General features: G+C 43.7%; 2 protein-coding genes across 2 annotated transcripts in view; one reads left to right on the top strand and one right to left on the bottom strand.

The window, feature by feature from the left end:
* EPHX1 (epoxide hydrolase 1) overlaps nucleotides 1-20,011 on the top strand; it is a 330,376-nt gene that overhangs the window by 87,683 nt on the left and 222,682 nt on the right. The window lies entirely within an intron of this gene.
* Nucleotides 9,002-18,410, bottom strand: SDE2 (SDE2 telomere maintenance homolog). Its single transcript, XM_050895065.1, has 7 exons — nucleotides 18,291-18,410; nucleotides 17,516-17,633; nucleotides 15,238-15,349; nucleotides 14,536-14,705; nucleotides 13,700-13,811; nucleotides 12,651-13,059; nucleotides 9,002-9,804 (listed from the first exon to the last, which is right to left on the bottom strand). Exons 1-7 carry the CDS (start codon nucleotides 18,408-18,410, stop codon nucleotides 9,589-9,591), a joined length of 1,257 nt encoding a protein of 418 aa, XP_050751022.1. The 3' UTR covers nucleotides 9,002-9,588.

The following is a 20,011-nucleotide window of genomic DNA, read 5'->3' as shown; positions in this document are numbered from 1 at the left end:
ATGTACATATATATAGTATATATGTATGTATTGTCTATTGTATATTGGATATATACATATTGTCTACATACATTCATATATGTACATAAAATATTGTCTAGAGCTCAAAGGAACACATATATATGCATATGTATCGTATGCATATATACATATATACACGTACATAAAATATTATCTGGAACTCAAAGGATTATATTTTTGGCCCCTGCACCATGGGCTTAGCACAGTTTTAGGCAGAATTTAGAGTCCTGAAGCCAGTGGAAATATTAGGACTTAGGTTTGCTTGCGTGAGTAACAGTTTGTAGAATCAGACCCTTATTTTTCTGGTTGTGTATTACAGTTATTTCAATTTAGGGATATTTTCCAAATTTTGTGTGCTTTCAAACTCAAGGAAACAATAAAATACAATTATTAAAGTAGCCATGTGTTTGCTTATATTTATTCTTAGGTCTAAAAGTGGAGGGAAAAAATCTGTCGTATTTCTGAATGTACCCCAGTGCCCAGCTCCTATAAACATACACCCGGTAACAGCTCTTCTCAGTTACCTATGTGATCCTGCCTGCTTCTGATAAAGCTTATCTACTCAGCCAGGGACTGGGACTGGGCTGAATCAGCAGGCAGAGCAGAGCCCACACCGCCAGCGCTTCTCCCTGAGCTGCTGCGGAGTTTAAGCTAACACTTTCTTAAAGAGGAAACCTAGAAACTTATCTGACAGGCATGAGGTGATGCTCTCTGTGTGAGCTGCAGCAGTGCAGTGCCAGAACCTGCAGGCAATCAACTGGAGCTGTAGTGCAGAAAGAGATGAGCTGCCTCCCACCCCCTCCCTTCCCAGGTGAAGCATTTTAACCCTGACCCTCCCCTATGGACACCTGACCAACACATCCCCTGGAGAAATGCAATGATAATGTGGTTTAATCCCTATTTGAACTGTACTGAACTGTTGGCCAGGGTGTCACCAGTGATAATGATTTCCACACTTCGTGTCAGACTCCTCTCCTCGGTTCATAACCTACTGAGATACCGGTGGCTCTGGGGATGAAGTGGCCGCTGCTGTCCATCTCTGTGGGACATGGTCCCCGAGGCCCTGGCTGAACCTGCTGCTGGTGGGAGGACTCAGAAATGAGTTTGTCTGGCTAGACAGGGTGGCCATGGGCCAAGGACCAGGTGAAAAGAGGGACCGGTTGGACTCTGTAGTGGCTTTGGGTCATTCATCAGGAAGGCTATGTCAACTGTCCTTGCTGCCCTGCAGGACCCCAGGTCTGAGGTCACCCAGGTATCCCTGCCGTCACCTTGGCCCATGGGTAGGCTGGCACCTTTCGCTTGTGTAAACGCCTGTGGCAAAAGAAGAGCTTTAAGGGGAGAAAAAAAGGTAGAAGCACAGATTCACCAGTCACTAGCTCTGGGCTACAGCACCATGGGTTACTGGAATCAGAAATGGATCAGCCTGATCGATCTCTGGCCATTTCCTTCTCATGACTATGTAGCATCTATCTTAATGGCCTTGGCATTCAGCCCCAGTTCCTCTCCACCCTGCTGGGGGCTGGGCATAGCCTGAAGGCCATGAGCTCAGCTGTCACCAAGAGGAACAAAGCCAGCAATTTATCCACACAAACTCCTGGGGAAGAAAGTGTTCAAACTGATCCCTGCCTGAGAATGAAGAGCATTAACCCTGGCTTCCCTCCAGCCTCCAGCACTTGGACTCCAGACTTCATCCCCCAGGCCTGGCAGAAATCCCATCCAGTGCAACTGGGACCAGGCTGCTGCGGGAAGCGGGGAGCAGAGCATCACAGCAGGGATGCGGGGCTGGGACGAGCCGGGTGGACAAGGGCTGAGCCCTCTTCTGCTCCCCTCCGCCAGGATCCTGCACCGTGTCCAGCTCCTCTCGCTTTGCGTCTGGCTCCCTTTGCTCTGGTGTCCTGTGGACACAAGGTACATAAAAGCGAGCGGTGGGTCTGTGTGGATGTGTGTGACAGCTGGGGGAGATGGGGAGGGGGAGGTGGTGGGCGAGGAGACCCAGTGTTACTGTGGGGAGAACTGTGGGTATTGCAGTGCAGGCACAGGGCACAAATCTGTGAGCAATCAAGCCCTGCCAGCCCTGCCGCCAGCATGGATTTCTATTGCTAGGGGAGCCACACAGATGTCACAGCATCTCCCTCCTCAGTCCCACCGCCCCTCTGTGTTCACAGCCCTTGAGCCCAGTGCGTGGTCCTGTCCAGGGCCGTGAGGCCGGTGGCAAGCACAGAGCGGAGGCCTGGGGAAGAGGTGATTTACAGAAAGCTATAAGCATAGATACCCTGGGTGGCTATGTGCCAGGCTGGGCATCACTAACACCCATGTCTGGCATCTCGCATCCCCATCTCTTTGTGCCCGCAGTCTGTACCCCTGTCCCTTCCCAGCAGCTGCCTGTGGGACCTCCTGGGGACTCCCGGTATTGCCCACACCCTCCCTACCCTGACTCTGTGCACAGCATCACCATCATCTGTTAAAGTGGCTGAAAAATTAAGCTTCTTAATTAAAAGTTAACCAGTTGTGCTATTGTCTCAGTATGATGGATGCTGTGGCTAGTTTTTAACCCACACTTGGAATGAAACTCCCCGCTTTTGGGGGGACAGGACTTTGCTCCTCAAACTCCAGCTGGCTTTGCAGTGAAAATGCAGCAGGCTCAGAGGTCGGGCTGATGAGTGGAAGGCCCCAGAGATTTCTACAGCGCAAACTCCTGGGCAGAAGGCTGTGGATGAAATACTGCCACAACTGGGGCTTTTTCCGACATCAGCCCGTGCTGCAGGAAATTATCTCCCAGCTTGTCATCTTCAATCCAGGCTGCATTTGCTGTGATACCTTCTGTGTGCTACCTTGCTGCTTTTATATCAGTACAACTTGTAACGCATACAAAGGCTGTCAAGCTGTCATGTTATCCTTTCCATCTGAGCGGCACCACAGTCTCTGAGGAAAGGCAGAACATCTTACGTACCTGGCTGCAGCGTGGTTCAGCATTAACATTTATGCTCTGCTGTAAAAATACAAAAAGGAAGAGCCGTGCAGCGGCGTAATGAACCACATATAAGCAGAAACGATTTCAAAAAATGTAAAGGTGTTTTAAGGCAAAACCAGCATTAAAACATCGGGCATTCTCCTGCACTACTGAAAGCGCAGAGCACTCACATGGTTCTCAAGGAGAAGGAGGTGTGTGCTGTTCACATTAAGGGCTTCAACAGCCCTGTTAGTCCCACGCTTACAGTTAAGCTCTTGTGTAAGCGTTCACAGTGGCAGTGTGTCTGAGTTAAAGCTTATCGCGAGCGTGAGCTCTGACCTTCATGGCACTGCTCACAAGATGATCTGTGAGGTCCTGCAATATTTAATGGAGCTGGACATGGGGAAATCTATTGGTGTCACGAAAGCTTTTCTTATGAGAGAGGCTTGGGCAGGGCACCAGCACTTTCTCTCTCCGTTATTATTACATTTTAGGAGAGAGAACAAAAGTTTTAAGCCATATTAAATGCCACTGCTAGCTGAGTTACATTGCCCTGTCCGATCCTTCCACCGTTTCATTTGAAGCAAGGCTGCTCTCCCATTTTCTTTCAAAATCTATGAGAAGTTGCAGCTTTACCCTGCTGGTGAGACCTTATTTCCTCTCCCTCTTTTTTTTTTTTCCCCTTTGCATTTCACAAACTCCTACCAAGAGCGTCTGACACTTTGCCTTTCAGGGCAGCCTTCTAATTGCCGGTGTAAGTGGAAAGTCAGATGCCCAATCCACATCCCGGCAAAGGTGATAATCAGGGGAGCTCCTCGGCTTTGGCTGGGAACAGCTGGAGTCTGGGAAAGGGGAACCCGGGGCAAACAGAAGGGGGGAGGTGGAGATCCCGCAGGACTTTGATATTTTTAGAGGAGCCTCTTAATGGTCTCAACATCTCCTGGTTTTTGCCGTTAATTCAATGTGAAATTAGCTCCTGTGCAAAGTGCTGCATTTGCAGCCGTGACCTGAACTCCTCTGTCCCTTCATGGAGCAGGTGCAGGAAAGCAGCGTGCACCATGTCAGCGCATTTCAGAATAAAACAGAATAAAAAGCTAATCACAACTGCTGCCTTCTGGCCTATGCTCCAGGGGTTACAAGGGCACTCCAGTGCTGCGTGGGTGCTGGGATTTCCTACAGCTAAACCGGCAGGTACAGAACGGCCAAGAAACAGTTTTTAACCATGGCAGGAAATAGTTATCTGGAGATACCGGGCACTGGAAAGTCATGTCATCAGTCCACAGCTCTCAGTATCCTTTTGACAATTGCTGAATCAGGGATTTTTATTATTTTTTCCCCCAAAGCTATGTAGTAATTTTTTTTAAAGGTATTCCTAATGTTTATTTGCATTTTTCCGTTTACATTTTTCCTCCTCCTAACTTTCTCAGTGATCATAAATGTTCCCCTTTGAAAGTCCGAGTAGCTGTATTCCCTTGAAGAGTGTTTTCTGTTTGCTAAAAATGAATGCAATCATTTTCAACTTTTGCAAGGTTGCAACTGCTACTTCTAAGGTGACTGTCAGCTTCCAGCCCAGTGGTCAACGACTCTCTGTCACCCTTAGGCGGTCTCAGCTAGTTACCTTATGCTGGATACAATATCACACAGGCCATAAGGTACCATCTGTAACGACCAGACATCCAGGGATGTTTTTATTAAGCTGTGTCATACTTCCAGCAGATATTTCACAAGCCGGCTGGCTCCTTATAAACACTGCTCTTCTTACCATACATCCCAAGTAGGTCTTTCAAGAGCTTCTTGTTCCCTTTCGCACTCCACGTTTTATGCAGTTCCCCATTCCTTGTGCCTGCTTAGAGACGCACGGCAAACACAGCGGGGAGAAGCAGGGCACGCAGCCCATGCATTCAGGCCACCAGCACGCTTCCCAAGCAGGCGCAGATGCTGGGTCTAAATCCAGACTAACCATCCTGGGCGGCGTGAGGCCCTGCCCAGCCTCTGGCAGTGCTGGAAGGCAGCGGTGCCTGCCCAGCCCCTCCTCGGCAGCCGGAGGAGGTCAGAGGAGTTGTCACCTCCCCACCTTCAGGTGCCATTAGGTATGTTAATCTGCAAAGCCACCCTAATTGCTCAGCTATAACAGAAAGGGAAGCCGGCTGTGGGGTGGCTGTGTTAACTAACTCAGGTGCAGTCTGTGACATCTCCCGTTAAATGTTTTGGAGGAACCTTTAAGATTTAAAAATAGCACCTTCCTCAGAAGAGGCATTCGCTACAAACCAACCTTTAAAATGTCAACATTCTCCAGGGAACAAAATCTCAGATAAGAACGAATTTCAGGTGGATCAAAATGCTTAATTTTGGCTGTTTCTGGAATAGGCAGAACGACGTAAATGTGACCTAATATCCCCGCTCTGCAGCAGCACCGTATGCCTGTGCACCACGGGACAGAGCCAGGGCCTCCGGTCAGGTAATGTGTTCAAAGGGCTGAGGGTTTGATCAGCGCTGCTGAAACTGGACACGTCCTTCACTGTTAGTTCAGTGCCACCTACAGTAGCAAGCGCAGAAGCTGTCAGAGGCAGAAAACCAAAGGAAGAAATTCCTGCACGCTCGAGGAAAGCGCTGTTTAGGTCAAAACACTGAAGCGGCTTTTTAGTAACGTTTATTTGTCCATGTTGCAGAGGACCGCGTAGGCGAGGAAAATGGGAAAGGAGCCTTTTGGTTGAAGGCTGGCAGCTGCTGCCCTGTCTGCTGGCGGTGACCTTTCTAAACTTCCACAAGTTATTTCCCTGTAGCTCAGTTTAGAAAACAGGTAATGAGCCCTCATCTTACAGTGCGCTCGTGAATATGAACTCTTCAGTACTTCTTAGACTGTGGGGAGATTCCAAGATGGAAATCGTTCGTGGAAATAAAAAACACTCTTAAGCCAAGCCAGGTGGATTTTTGTGATATTTGATTTCTCTAAAGTTTTTTCTGCTGGGTTGGGATGAAAATACCAATTTTCAGTTACCAGCAGCAAGTTTCTGGTCCTTTGTGTCACAGAAAGAAGCCAGAAAAAAAAATTATTCAGGTTTAGCTATGAATGCTCCTGTGTGGCAACGTTGGATGGTCCAGAGCGTTGCTTTTTGGCACTGATGCACTGAGCAGTCAGTAGACCAAAGGCTTGTTAGAAAGCAGCACAGAAGGAAACAGTATGCTCTAATTCTGAACTTGCAAGCCAGAAGCAATTTCTTATCAAATCTGAATATTTTGCCTGTTCCCTGCTATTTTTGTGTATTATATGTACTTACATTTCTTTCCAGGGTATAGATGGATCTGTATGAGGTGAGGAAAAGCCCTCCCTCAGGTTTGTGCCAGTGTTTTCGCTAATTAATTTTTTCAGTCAGTAACTCTGAAGTGCGAGAGAAACATGAGGCAGTGCTCTAGATCTTCTAGATGTTTGAAATAAATGCATTTAAAATGACACTTCAGAAGAATTCTGTAAGTCACACCACTTGCTTGTTGGGGAAGCGTTTGTGTGGGAGCATGAACCTTTTCTCTGGAAAGATGTTCACAGTTTTGGTGCATTTACAACCAGAAACACTTTTGAAATCCAAAGCTGCATTAATGCTTGGAAAAAGAAAGATACAGGCAGGCACTGCAAACTCTGCATTATCCTCCGGCCCTGGACTAGAGAGATCACCTTTATTCTGAGGCCATTCTGTCCTATGGAAATGGCCCATACTACATTGGGAGGTTTCAGTTTATATACTTTTTTGTTCTTTTCTTGCCCAAATTCTGAAGAAGGCTTCAAGCACTTCACCTACTTGCTTCTGTTCTGGTGAAGGATCAGTCCGAGTCCCGTTGGTTATCCAGCTATTTTCTGAAGGACACCCTACGGACACGTGAAAGTCTAGCCTTGCCAGTGAGCGCCCGTACAACTCTCCGGACACAATATTGCTCTAGGCTAACCCTTTATGTGGACATATCCCAGAGCAAGCGCTCGTTCCTGTTTAGCTCAGCAGGAGCTAAACAATTCCGAAATAAATGTGCCGAGTGTGGAGCTGGTTCAAGGTACACGTAAGCTGTTGTCCTCTAACACAGATGTAGGGTATTTCTTTTAATTCTGGCCCTACTGAAGACACAGTTTATCAATAAATTGTTTGGCACTACTGCTGGATTAAAATATTCCAATTCCCCTTCACCAACCAGTGTTCATTCCCTACCCTATGTAATGTGACTTCAGTTGTGCTGGCACAAATCTGTTAGAGCCACACCATATGCCCCATCAGGGAACTGATCTGGTTTAACAAGGAACCCACAACAACAAAAAAAGGCAAATAGGTGACACATGGGGTAGACTTGGAAATGGCTGCCGTTACTGCAACTGAAGCAAGAGCGCAATTACAGTGAGGGGAAATAACTTAGGCAAAAGTTGTTGTCAAAACACATCATTAAACTGGCCTATTCTTTCTCGGCCCACACTATCCTTGCCATACTACAGAGGAGCTTGAGTGTGTTCATACAGCGGAAGGCTCTCCTGACCCAAGTGATGTGCATGTGTTTATGAGAGCTGGCTGTAAGCACACCGAAGGCTTGCCACCCAAGCGGGACTGGTGCCAGTACGTAACATTCCCAGCCAACACATTTACGCCAGCAAAACTTCATTATGTTGAGGTGACCTCCCAGATACCCTCCATTCCAGTTTCCTAATTAAATATATTCAGTAAAAAAACCCATTTCCTTTCTACGCAGGGTCCACTTGTCCTGTCACAACCCCCACGAGATGCGATTTGCAGAGCCTCAATGTCTCTCTCCTCTCCCCCCTTTTTTTTTCTTCAAATTTTCCAAGACCCCCGTATAGATTAAAATGTCAGACACGTCAAGTGCTTTACTGCCACCAAACGTCTTCTTACCCAAACTTCTTACTTACTACATCATTTGCCGCATTTAAGTCACTGCTCATCATACAAACCAGATTTTGCTAATGATAAGCTGCAAAATGCTAAGTTCATTACTTTCGGATGCCATGCCTCCCACCCGGCTGCTGAGGGGGCGGCCCGGGGCCCCGCAGCCCAGGCCCGCAGCGACACCTGCCGGTGCGGGGCTCCTGCGGCCCCCCCACCCGCACCGGGGAGGGGGACACGGGGACACACACGCCTGCGGGGCAGGGAGCCTTCCAACGTCATTTTATAACAAAGCGTGGCTGGGAAGGTCGCGTTGGTGAGGGAAGGATAAACTGTCAGGTTAACCAGCCCCAACACGACTGATTTAACAGCTTGCCTGTAGAGTCTGTCAAGAACAGATCTTTGAGCTTTAACACCCTCTCTCAACCCAAAACTTCCAAGCACAAACAAAACAGCTTCTGAGGAGAGAGGTCGAAAGATTGCAAAACTGACCGAAGTATCAGATACAAACTGCTCATGTCAGAAACATTAAATACTACACGAGTGAACTGATTTCCTAGTATTTGAAGGCCATTTCCTATCAGTACTGCAATTCCAAACTTTATGAGCCAAACTTTAAAACAGATAAATGGATGGAATGATGTCAGGAGACAGATAATTTTTAATTTTTCAAGTGTCTCCACAAGAAAATCTGGTAAGCAGATCATAAACATAATATTCTCCAGCATATGGTGGTAAAATCTGAAATCTGAGGCACTGAACTAAACACTTTTTAAAAGCCTCTCCAACCAGAGAAGTGGCAGCTGCACCCTGCACAGTCATGCAAGCATGCTGCCCTTCCACCAAGTGGCCCTTACCACCTCGCAGGATAACTCCCAGGACTGAGATGTCAGATGCTGCTCTAGGATCAAGCACCACCACTGCAGATATTTAAGTCCTTGGGAGACTATTCCATTGTTTTTACTGTAGGAAAAGAATTAAAAAACCACATCCTAAATTTCTTCAGATGATGACTCTGTATCTTACTAACCTTCAGCAGCCAGCAACCGTACTTTATTCTTTTTAATTTCTTAAGGATGTGATTCTCTTCTCTCACTCAGATACTTTTCCAGAGCAAAATAAGTAAACACCCTTATTTAACTTCTTGTAAAAGAAATACTTACACGCATTAATAATTTATATCATACTGATATCTGACATCCCACAGAAACGCACAGAATAGCAAATTTATTTATACTGACCTCATCCATATACAAATGTTGTTTTTATTTAAAGAAACTTCAGCTTTTAAGCCTGGATCATAAGTTCAATGTTTCTCATTTGACAGTTGTAACTGTGCTAACTGGAATACGCATTAAAGGAGATTCAATATAAAGCTAAGAAAGGATTGCTATTTTTCTTAAAATAGGTGACGGCACTGTCATACAACCATTTTCCAGAAAACATTCAGGTTATTTCTTTCCATATACAGAGAGTTTATTCTATCTGCTGCATTAAGACTTCTTATAACCATTTGTAAAGCTTATCAAACAATAGTAGTTTCACTCCTTTAATACTGAACATATTGAATGCATAACTAACTCGCTATCTAGCGACTTACTCTGTGTTACGTTAATCGAACTTCATTAAGAATAGAAACAAAACTATCCAGGGATGCCAAAGAATTACATGTGGCAGTACAGAATGACAACAGAGTAAGAAAAAATTAAAAGCACATGGATACAAAATAATTTTTTTTTTAAATCACTTTTTTTTCCCTTTAGAGGGCTTTGCAAATAAGGCAGGATCGATCTGGTCTCTAGACAGACCTCTCACTGAAAAAAGCCTTGCTGCTCTTTCCTTTAAAGTGCCTCCACATTTCAGTCCTAGAGACATCAACTCCATCTTCAGTTTATCTAAACCCAGGGCTTCCAGTTCAGCAGCAGAGTTGAATGCCAGTAGGTCTATTGGTTCCACCTCCTACAAAGAGAAAAACATCCCATCAGACTATTATTATTTTCTTCCTGATGAGGGGGGGAGGAACAAGTCTAGACAGAATGCTTCATTTTACAGAAGACCTTCAATTAGGATTATCTCAAACTCCTAATTACTTAATAAAGCTGAGCAATATCTCAATATGCATTATGTTGGATATTCTCATTATTAGCGGTACTTATGCTACCCAGGCAAAGTATTACTGCATCATGTACAAGCAAATTGAAGCTAGCTAGCAGCCTAATTGTAAAACATGCAAATCTTAGCAGAGATAACACACCCAAGAGCGGGGTGAACGCCCAGGTGAGCTTTGTACCTGGTGTCCAACTGTGCTGCTACAATTCTACTCCTCGCAGTGCCTCTGCTACCTAGTTAAAGGCTTGCTCTAACACGTCCAGACAAGCTGCACGTGTGCTTAGGCTTGCAATGTACACAGCCTCCAAGACAGAAGCACTGGTCATTTTAAATGATATAAACACTGCTGAACTTTTAAAATTACTCCACTAGAATTAACACATTCTACTTGCAACAGAGGAATGCTGAAAAAGTAAAGTAAAAAAGTAAGAGGCAGGATTTAATCCTATTCCTCTGGCAACAAAATAGTCGACACTGTTTTTATCCTCAGGGAAGTTAAGTACTCCCAAGAAAACTGAATTAAAAACAACAGCCCACCATCTCACCTAGCAGTCCAGTAGCTTAACCTTGCCTTCCAGAGGCATGGCAAAGCTAACAGCCCCTTTTTAGCCCAATGTAGAATGTAACCAACACAACCCCAGCGGTAGCAGGAAGGAGGATGAATAGTTATTTCTAATGCAGTTACACTGTAATTATAGAAACAGACATAAAAACACCCTCTTTTTAGTAAGATTAAGCAAAAAGCAAGCTCTGAAGTTCACATCTCATCCTGCCACAAGAAAATGGATTAAAATTTCATCTTAAAAGGAAATTAGTGTATTTGCAGAATAATCGAGGGTGAAAGGGACCTCTATAGATTGTCTCGTCCAACTCTAGGGCCTTGTCCACAAAAGAACATGGACAAAGACTGGATAATTCAAATGCTGGAATTTACTCACACACTAAACACTAACACTAAACATTAACACACTAAAAAGCACACAAAAATTTAAGCCCGTTTCATTCAATACTTAAAAGGACATATTAGTCTTATGGTACGTATCATGATGGAGTTATCAGACTTCAGAGCAAGTAATACCAGCAGTGGGAATGAGACCACTGTGTTATGAACTCAGCCAAAACAATTAACGCTAGCAGAATTAGAACCTTTGTCCTGCTAGGCATACAAAAAAAGACTGGCTGCCTCATTATTCTCATCCTACTTTTAAAAAAAAAAAATCCATCAAGGACTATTATAAAAATATTTCCACCTGCAATAACAATCTGCCACAACATTGGTGGAGTTTCCTGTTCTAGGAATAGACAGTCTCACAAATACTAAGCAAAAGGTAAACAGTGAAGAATGGTAAACATCCTGTTTAAAATTTGCCAGCTCTAATAGTAGATGACAAGGTTCTAATTTATCAGATTACATCCTTGGTCTTTTTTCCATTTAACTGTATTAAACTTTCACTTATCAGAATTCAGTCATTGGCAGTGGCAGCTGATGGTAGACTTTCTGCTCAAGCTGAAAAAAGGCAGAAAATCCAAGCAACTCCCTAGCCTGAAAAAAAGGCCACATTATGTTTTATTGCTAGAATAAGCCTAGATTCATTACCCCTAAAAATTTTTAATAGTAATATTATGCAAGGAGCAATGAAGCACAATTATTGGCCCCTTTTACTGCCAAGTATTAGTTAGGCTTTCATCAATTCAGTGGGAAAAGCTACATTCTCTCTCAGTGTGGAAGACTGATCCAAAGGCTCTTCAGCAAAGGAATCCCAGCCATCCTCCTGTCAATCACCAGAGAACGAACCTCATGGTTAGCACTGCTCCTGATCTGGCTGAGGGCTGTGACACCAACCCAGACTGCCAGCAGAAATAATGGTATGGCAACAGTACAGACCTGCTTCCACCACGGATATACCACACGATCAATTTTAAAACCACTCTTCCACCATCCTTTGCAGTTCAGATGAGGCCCATCATTTATACTGATCCTGCCTCTCTAGTGAAGGAGCCGCTGCTTTCAGACTTTCGATGGTCAATGAAGTATTGAAGTTTGCAGCAGACTACTAGGGTTCTCTATAAACTGTCAAAAAGTATTGATAAGAGTCTTTCATCCTACAGAAGGGTTTTATTTTCCTTTTTTCCTCTCAATGAAGAATTTTGGATCCAGAGTGTATCTATTTATGTAGAAGGAGGAAAAACCAACAAAAAAACCGCCAAGAGAAACATGGATCTCAGGAAAGACAGTACTAGACAGCCAAGGACAACTGCATCTTAGTAGAAACTCGACTATTAAAATCTTAATCTTATAAAGTTCTTCCTTGACCCATTCTACTTAGCATCTCTCAAGACAATGCTACCATATTAGAATTCAACTTTCTCAATAGAGACACTGTCAACCAAGAGCCTTCTTTGGCTGCAGTTTCCATTAACTTGCTACATTCCATTTTTGTAAGTCGTACGATGCATCTTCAGTTAAGCCGTTTTTCCTTTTAACCTTGGGATTTTTTGTGCTCTGAATCAAACTTTGGAGATTCTATTAGCTTCTTAGGGAGACTATGGTTCTAATTCAAGCATGTATGTCTAATGCATTGAAGTCACCGGATACAAATCCCCTCCCCTTTTCTGTGATCCACAAAGGGAAAAGTGATTGAGTAAAAGCAGCTGAAGAAAAAGACACATCACATTTTGTACTGCTTCATACTTACTGTGCTCTGTAACTGGTTCGTTTCCTGTGCCTTAGAAGAAACATTTTCTTGCTCCTCCTCTTTCACAGCTTGGGTTACTTCATTCTTTTCTTGGGCCTCTTCCTTCAAGGGGTTTGCCATTTTACTGTTTTCTTCAGCTGGAATTTCAGTTTGCCCACCTGTGTGTGTCTCTCCTTGCAGATCTCTTCCAGTACCTTCTGGCTGCTCCACTGGTTTCTCAGTTGCACTGGTAGTTGGACTATCCTCTACCGAATCCACAGAGCTGCTTGAACATTCATTTGAGTTTCCAGCATTTTCATTATATCTGCTGCCTGATGGACAACTTCCGTCAGATGCATGAGGGGAATCATCTTCACTGTCATCCTCACAATCTGAACTGTCAGGATCATCCAATCCTTCCAATCCCAGCCTGGCATAAGCAGTACATTACAAATGAATATTAATCTATTTTAACTTTTTTTTTTTTTTTAATTATTTTTATTGTCACACTTTCTTTCCAAAACTCATTTCAGAGAGCTGCAGTGCATTACTCTAGCAGCTATTTAGGACAACGGAAGAGCTGCTAATACCAAACAGGACCCAACATCCCCCCAAAACAGGTATCTTTTTACAGCATTCCCAATACAGAAATGTGTGCTACCTATTGCTATTCCAAACACCACTGGAATCATTAAGACTTCTCTTTCATGTCACATTAGGTGAAAAAGGCCAGTAAAAAAAACCCAAAAGAATATTTTTTTTAGTTCACTGTAAATTTAATTCATTAATGAAAAAACACAATGAGAGGTACATAGAATATAACCATATGGGGGGGGCGGGGCAGAAATGGTGCCTATTTTTGCAAATAAAGTTCGTCGCTCAGCTGGGACAGAATTATATGAATGCAGCAACATTTACTTTCAGTTCTCCAATTTAATAATTTCAATTTAGTTTTACTATTTAAGTCTACATCTCCGATAAGATGTTGCTTACTTGTATGTACCTAACCTGTCATCCTGTTCGAGGCCTAATACTCAAGTATTAAGCATAAAGAGAGTTATAATACTTACCAAAAACATTTTCTTTTTTGAGATTTTGTTCCATTCTTTCCAGATTCACCTGGACGCTTCCGACTATCACCGCTTTCTGGTGACACTGTTTTGCTTGAAGTGGCCTGCAATCCTTCAAAACAAAGTTAAAAGTCTACTTCATCGGTACACAATTCACATATGTTGTAAATTCTACTTATCTTTTAACTTCAGATGCAATTTAAAACACCAGCTGAAAATAATCACTATTGGTGCACATTTATTTAGACTCAAAGCTTCAAGATAAACTCAGTAGCAGCAAAAGCTTTCTTACGCTGCTTTACTAAGGCACAGAATCAATCTTAAAATTGGATTCCTGAACTGAACTCTCAGGTTCTACATCCCATTCAGCCCGAAGTTTCACTATCAAGCTGCCAGCAGGGGAACAATGCATGGATAAATAAAATAACTACAAAGAACAGTAAGTGAAACAAGGTATTTTGTAGTTGGATTCCATTTTTAGTAACACCTGTTTATATATTGTCATTTCACTGAAACTTATTACATAATTCTCACAGCTGAACTAGCAACACTACCTTCACAGAATTTTGCTTTTATTATGAGATGACACTGCGGCACAGCAAGATGAAGCATCACTTGTATCTGTGTTATGCTGTTCAATGCAATTTAAGAGAAGCAGAAGCCAAAGAGGAACAATGAAGTCCAACAAATTTTACTGGTATTTAAATTTCATTCAATTGAAAGAGTTACTGTCAGCAATTTTTTTTTTTTTTTAATTTTCATACTGGACTAAGGCTATAGGGACTTTTAGTTTGCTTTATTTTTTGAGGAGAGAAAGTGAGGTTAAACTGCAATACCTTTAAGGACTGAATCTTCTAGTCGCTCAGCCATTTCATGACACTGCTGCTGGTAGTCCGGATTTGTGAAAAAGTGCTTTGGCTCCGCAAGTTTCCGCTGCAGCCTTTCCAAGCGCCTTTGCTCTTTTTCTGCTTCCCGTTCTGCTTGCTGCTTCACCCATTCAGCCATCCTGCAGATGACAGAACCATGAAAATGAGAGTGTTTCCAGCATTTAATGTAATATCAGTTTGTTGCTTTGCAATTACTGAATGCTTCCACCACCTGCTAGGATGGGAGACAATGGGAAAAGACAACTAACAACACTCAGGGGAATTACTGAAGGAATATATAGAGATTCTGCTACAGAGAAGAGAGTAAAGTTTATTTTGGAAGCCAGAAACAGCTCTAAGGTCACATATCCCCAATATAATGGTCTTGCAGCTTCAGAGAGAACTGTGAGAATTCCAGATGAGAAATCTAAGTGGTGCAGAACAGTCTCTCAAAAGCAGGCTACAGTACAATCACATCTATTTTGCAGTAATATAGTCAGAAGAATCCTGTTGGCTTCCAGTCCATCTGTGCTTAAGATTTCACTTTTGCTCTTTTTAGTATTCAAAATAAAATTTCATTGCTATAACCATCTGTCATTTGACCTCTTTTGTTAACAGTGAACTACACGGTCAGTTTATTTTATAATTCTAGCTTCAAAGAAAATGCCTTACGCTTTTTCATGATTGACATCTCGAAGTCTCCTTCCACTGAGATCTCGGCAAGCCTCTCTATTTGTTGTCTTTTCAATCTGAGCACCAAGTGCTCGCAGCATAGATCCAAACCCTGAGAAAAAAGTAATCAAGAATTAGCTAATCAGAAACAAATGGTGATGAGCTAGTACACAACAAAATACTTAATTATGGAAAAAGAATACAGTGAATTCAACACTTTCCTCTCCCTCAATGCAACTGACATAAAGGCTAAGTTAAAAGTTGCAACATGTTGGAAAATTGTCATTGAGTGAAATGCTGAAACACTAAGTGAAAAAAAGGTATCCGGTGTTTACCACTCATCTTGGTTTTGTGCTCTTGATACCACACCAGATGGACTCCAGATTTACTAGAACCTGTGCAGCACTTCTAACGTGAAAGCCTATTTCTGGACTCCCCCAGCAAAATGGTTTGAAACCTTTTTCGTCTCAAGATAACATTTTGGGTCCTTTCTAATATAGCCAGGATATACCTCCTCCTTAAGGCCCTTTAGCCCCCACCAAACTTAAATCTCCTTTTAAAAATCTAACAAAAAATAACATAACTTTTTTAGGAGATAGCCTTAGCCACTTCATCAAGATGATCATGATGTACAGTGTTATGCTGGAGAGCCCCCCAAAATAGATTTCTATACGCTCCTCAGCCACTAATTACTCATAGGCAAGACCACTAACTTCTCTCACTCAGTCCCACCTTATGTTGCCTCCAGCTGTTTAACTACCTCAAAGAAACACAATGTGGATTAATATTAATATAATCCTTCAAGCAATTTCAAAGTGCCAAGCACTGTTTTTTAAATAGAAGCTGAACAAATCTATACTTTTCAGTGCCCCAAAAGTACCTTTAAGGAGTGTTACAAACTGTAACCAATCCAGACAACCTATTGTATCATGAGGCAGAAAAAGTACTGTGTTCAGCTAATAAAACCAATTGCTGCCATTAACGAGGAGAATTTTTGTAGCCCATGAAACATGCTATTGAATTTTACACTCTGAAGAATGCAGACCTAGCTGCTACACCTAGCCAGGTATGTTCCCAAAAATCAACAGCAACGCATTCACTAAGGTCATAGGTGCTGAATTAGGTCTGATAATAAAATGCTCAGTTCTAAGCCTGCATAACCTGTATTTCCTTGAGATCATACAGCAAGTGTCAATAGTTCTGACCTGTGTGTGTTTGCCTGTTTTTATCAGGCTTTTAAGTTATAAAGTCAAAACAAAAGGAACACTTTACAAATCAGACAAAATTGTTAAAGAACAATTTTAAACTGACCCCAATGGCACATCAGTAACAGAGAGTGAATCACAGAATGCATATCCTGTGTCATCCCAGGATAACTGAAGCTGATGGACAATAGGTGAGGAAGAAGCATCCTATACTATGAACTTCTACCATATGCACCACTTTTAGGGCACTTAAAGAAACCACAATACCTCATAAGCTATAGCAACAATATTTATTTCCAGTTCTATCTGAAACTGAAGAAGGCAAAGTAAGCCGAGCTGCAGTCTGATGCAAAGCTGCACAATTATTCAGCATTTTAGCGCAACAGCTGGAAAATTCTGAGAACTGGATTCAAAAAGCAAACATATTGACTCCAATTACACTTAAATACTCTGCTAAACTTGATTCACCCATCATGCTCCATTTTAGGGAATGCCGACATTGTCAGTGGCTGCATCGTTCTATACGATTAAAATACACCTTCAGCAACACAGTTAAAATATTTTGTCAATATAAGGAGTCTAGCTTAGATTGAATTCTTTAGATCTTAGGCTACTGAGATCTTGGTATTTATATGTTTTTTCAAATAAGAGAAGACAAAATCAATTAGGTCATATAACATACTCAAATGACAGACTATTAGTACCTGGAATATTTGTCTTAAGTGACCACGAATGAAACTTAGGAGCCTAAGAAGCCAGGTGCTTTTAAACACAATTTCAACTCTGAAGTCACTTTGATGCATGTTACAGATTTCTACTAATAGAGCTAAGCTGACCAGGGGTGTGAAGAAGAGCTATGTCAGCAAAGCTGTTAGCTGAACTGCAGCTTCCCTGGTCCATTCTCAGCTTTGCACATAGACTTTGGTTTCAGCTCAGAGACATTATATCATACTCATCCACATTACAAGAGATCTGCTAATATATTAGGATTGCTGCTATCAGTATAGACTACGGTATAACAAAAGTTTTTTAACCTAAGAATCTAACCAATAACAAGCAGTTAAGCAACAAACCTCCTTTTCCACCACAAAGTCTTGGTTCCAGACTATAAACGGCTCCATTCTGCAAGACATCTTCATCATTAACCAGTCGTCCGTTACATTTCACGTACAAGCTTTCCTCAGGAATATTCTAAAAAACAGCAAAATTGAGTCATATGATCCACTGAAAATGAAACATTCTGACAAAGAAAATCATTAAGGAGTAATGTTTCCTTCCTTCCTACAGGAACAGAGGGGAAGCAAAAATCAGACGATCTTAAAAGCATAAACATTCTCTATGGTGTTCGTTTTAATTCCTGTTCACTGAAGAATTAAATACAGCCTAAATCAGCTTGTAAACACGAATGGGGAAAAGCCGTGCTATAGGAAAATTTACACTACATGTTCAAACACTCTGACAAACAAATAAACCCCACATTTATTGAACTGTACATAATTTAAGGTTGATACCTTTCATATGTATCTATAGAATACATATGAGAGACTATAGCACTCTCTTACAGCAAACCCTCCTGCTCAGCTAAGCGACAGCAACGAGAAGAAGCGCGCCCACAGTCGCGACGTGCGACAGCCAGCCCTTCAGTCGCCCCGCCACCGGCGGCGACGCCGGAGAGGCAGGCCTCACGGTGAGCGGGGAAAGGGCGAGGGCAGACATGCGGCCCGCTAGCCGCCGCCGGCGGCGGCACTGGGAGCCCAGCGCCCTCGCCCACCTCCCCTTCCCGAAGCCTGAGGGGACGCCGCACCCCCACAACCGCCACCGGTTTCCCCCTCCCCACCTTTCACTCACCAGCGCCCGAGCGCGGTCGCGGAGGAGGCCGCGCACTGAGAAAGAGCCGCCGCCGCCGGGGGCGGGCAGAGGCCACGGCCGCGCCCGCGAAGCCAACGGGTCCCGCACCAGCACCGCCATTGCTCCTCAGCGCCGCTCAACGGCCGCCGCGCGTGCGCTTGTGACGACGGCGGCGGCGCGCGGTCAGGTGACGCGGGAGGCGGGGGTGGGGGGAGAGGGCTGGCGCGAGCCGATAACGGCCGCCCGGCGGCTCCCGGCCCTTCTCCGGGGTTCCCTGAGGTCTGGCGGTACGTGCGGGGTTTCTGCCTCTCTCCTCGGGTGGTTTGACTGGGCTGCTGGTTGCTGTTAACGGCTTCTCCTTAAGTGGAGTTTTACAAGATTTCCTAGTTGCTGGGTGTCTGGGTGGTCGGGTTTTTTTTAAGTGCTGGAGGCTCAAGCTGGACTTAAGGCAACCGGTGTTTCCGACATTTTGGAGTCAATCTGAGGTTTCAGTCCTTTTAGGGGCCAAATTTATCATTTTTACACCTGAAAGGTAACCTATGTTTTTTATATTTTTAAACCTCGGAGTCAGTCTGACATTTCAGTCCTTTCAGGGACCCAGTTTATCATTTTTAGACATGTAAGGTTAAATGAGAATCCAGGTATTCTTAGCAGTCAGTCTTTGGGAATGAAAACGCTGGAGCGTGGCACCCTTGCCTAGGAGGAAATAGATCTCATCGTACCATACGGAGTCTTACACACGGTGTCCTGGTATCTTGTTTTAGGAAATGTCCCTGAGCACTGTGTGTCTGGAGTGTGCTGCTCAGAGAAATGTCCCTGTCTCCCAGCGTAAGTGATACAAGAAGCCATCCCGGGAAGCAGTTTCTGTCCTTTTCTACGCAAGACAGTCCTATCATTCTAATTCAGACCGCTATGTGCTGCCTGCCAGGTTGTAAAGGCTTTTTACAACCTGTCACATCAACTCTGTGAGGACGTAACAGCAGGCAAAATGGACCGGCGTTCCAAACACGCTCAGCTGCTCTGCAGTTTTAGTAGTGGCGGCGGCAGCAGCAGCAGCATAAGAATGGAAATACTCATACCACCTCAGGCGGCTGGGAAGGGGCAGTGCTGCCATTGCAAAGCACAGCAAGTGTAAGAAATGTAATGGAAATGTGCAGCTGTTAATTGTCCAATCAAATACGGTGCAAATTTCATGTAAGGACTTGCAGGACGATGAACTCCGTCTCTGTGGCTTCTTTGTCCTGCTTACTCCTGCATGCATTTTAGCATATGGATGGGGAGAGGCCCCGAACTCTGATATTTGGGGCTGATTTGGTTACATAGTCACATAAAATGTTTTTAGATCAGGGTGAAAGTTGAGCTGGAGCAGGAGGCCGCACTCAGCTCTTCATGACATGCAGTAACTACCCGTAAGCAGGAGACTGAAGAATTGGTTAGAAGAAAATGCACACCCCTACCTCTCCAGGAAAGGACGCATACAGAGCTATGATGGCGATCCAGGCAGCGTAACTATTGCGTTCTTTGGTGGCTTCAAAGCTCCTCCATGTCTTCAATGTAACCATCCAGCTAGAGGATATCTGAAAGTAGGTCACTACCAGCTGTCTCTGGTGGCAACTGTTGCAAATGCTAGCACAGAGGTGGTCGGGCTGCCCTGAGGTCTGCAGTGCAATACACCTGTCACCTTTTTTCCAAATAACCACATTACCTGCAGTGCCTTTTTG

Source organism: Gymnogyps californianus, chromosome 3 (genome assembly GCF_018139145.2).
Source record: "Gymnogyps californianus isolate 813 chromosome 3, ASM1813914v2, whole genome shotgun sequence".
In the NCBI taxonomy this organism is placed as follows: Eukaryota; Metazoa; Chordata; class Aves; order Accipitriformes; family Cathartidae; genus Gymnogyps; species Gymnogyps californianus.
This window is presented reverse-complemented; position numbering and strand designations above follow the sequence as displayed.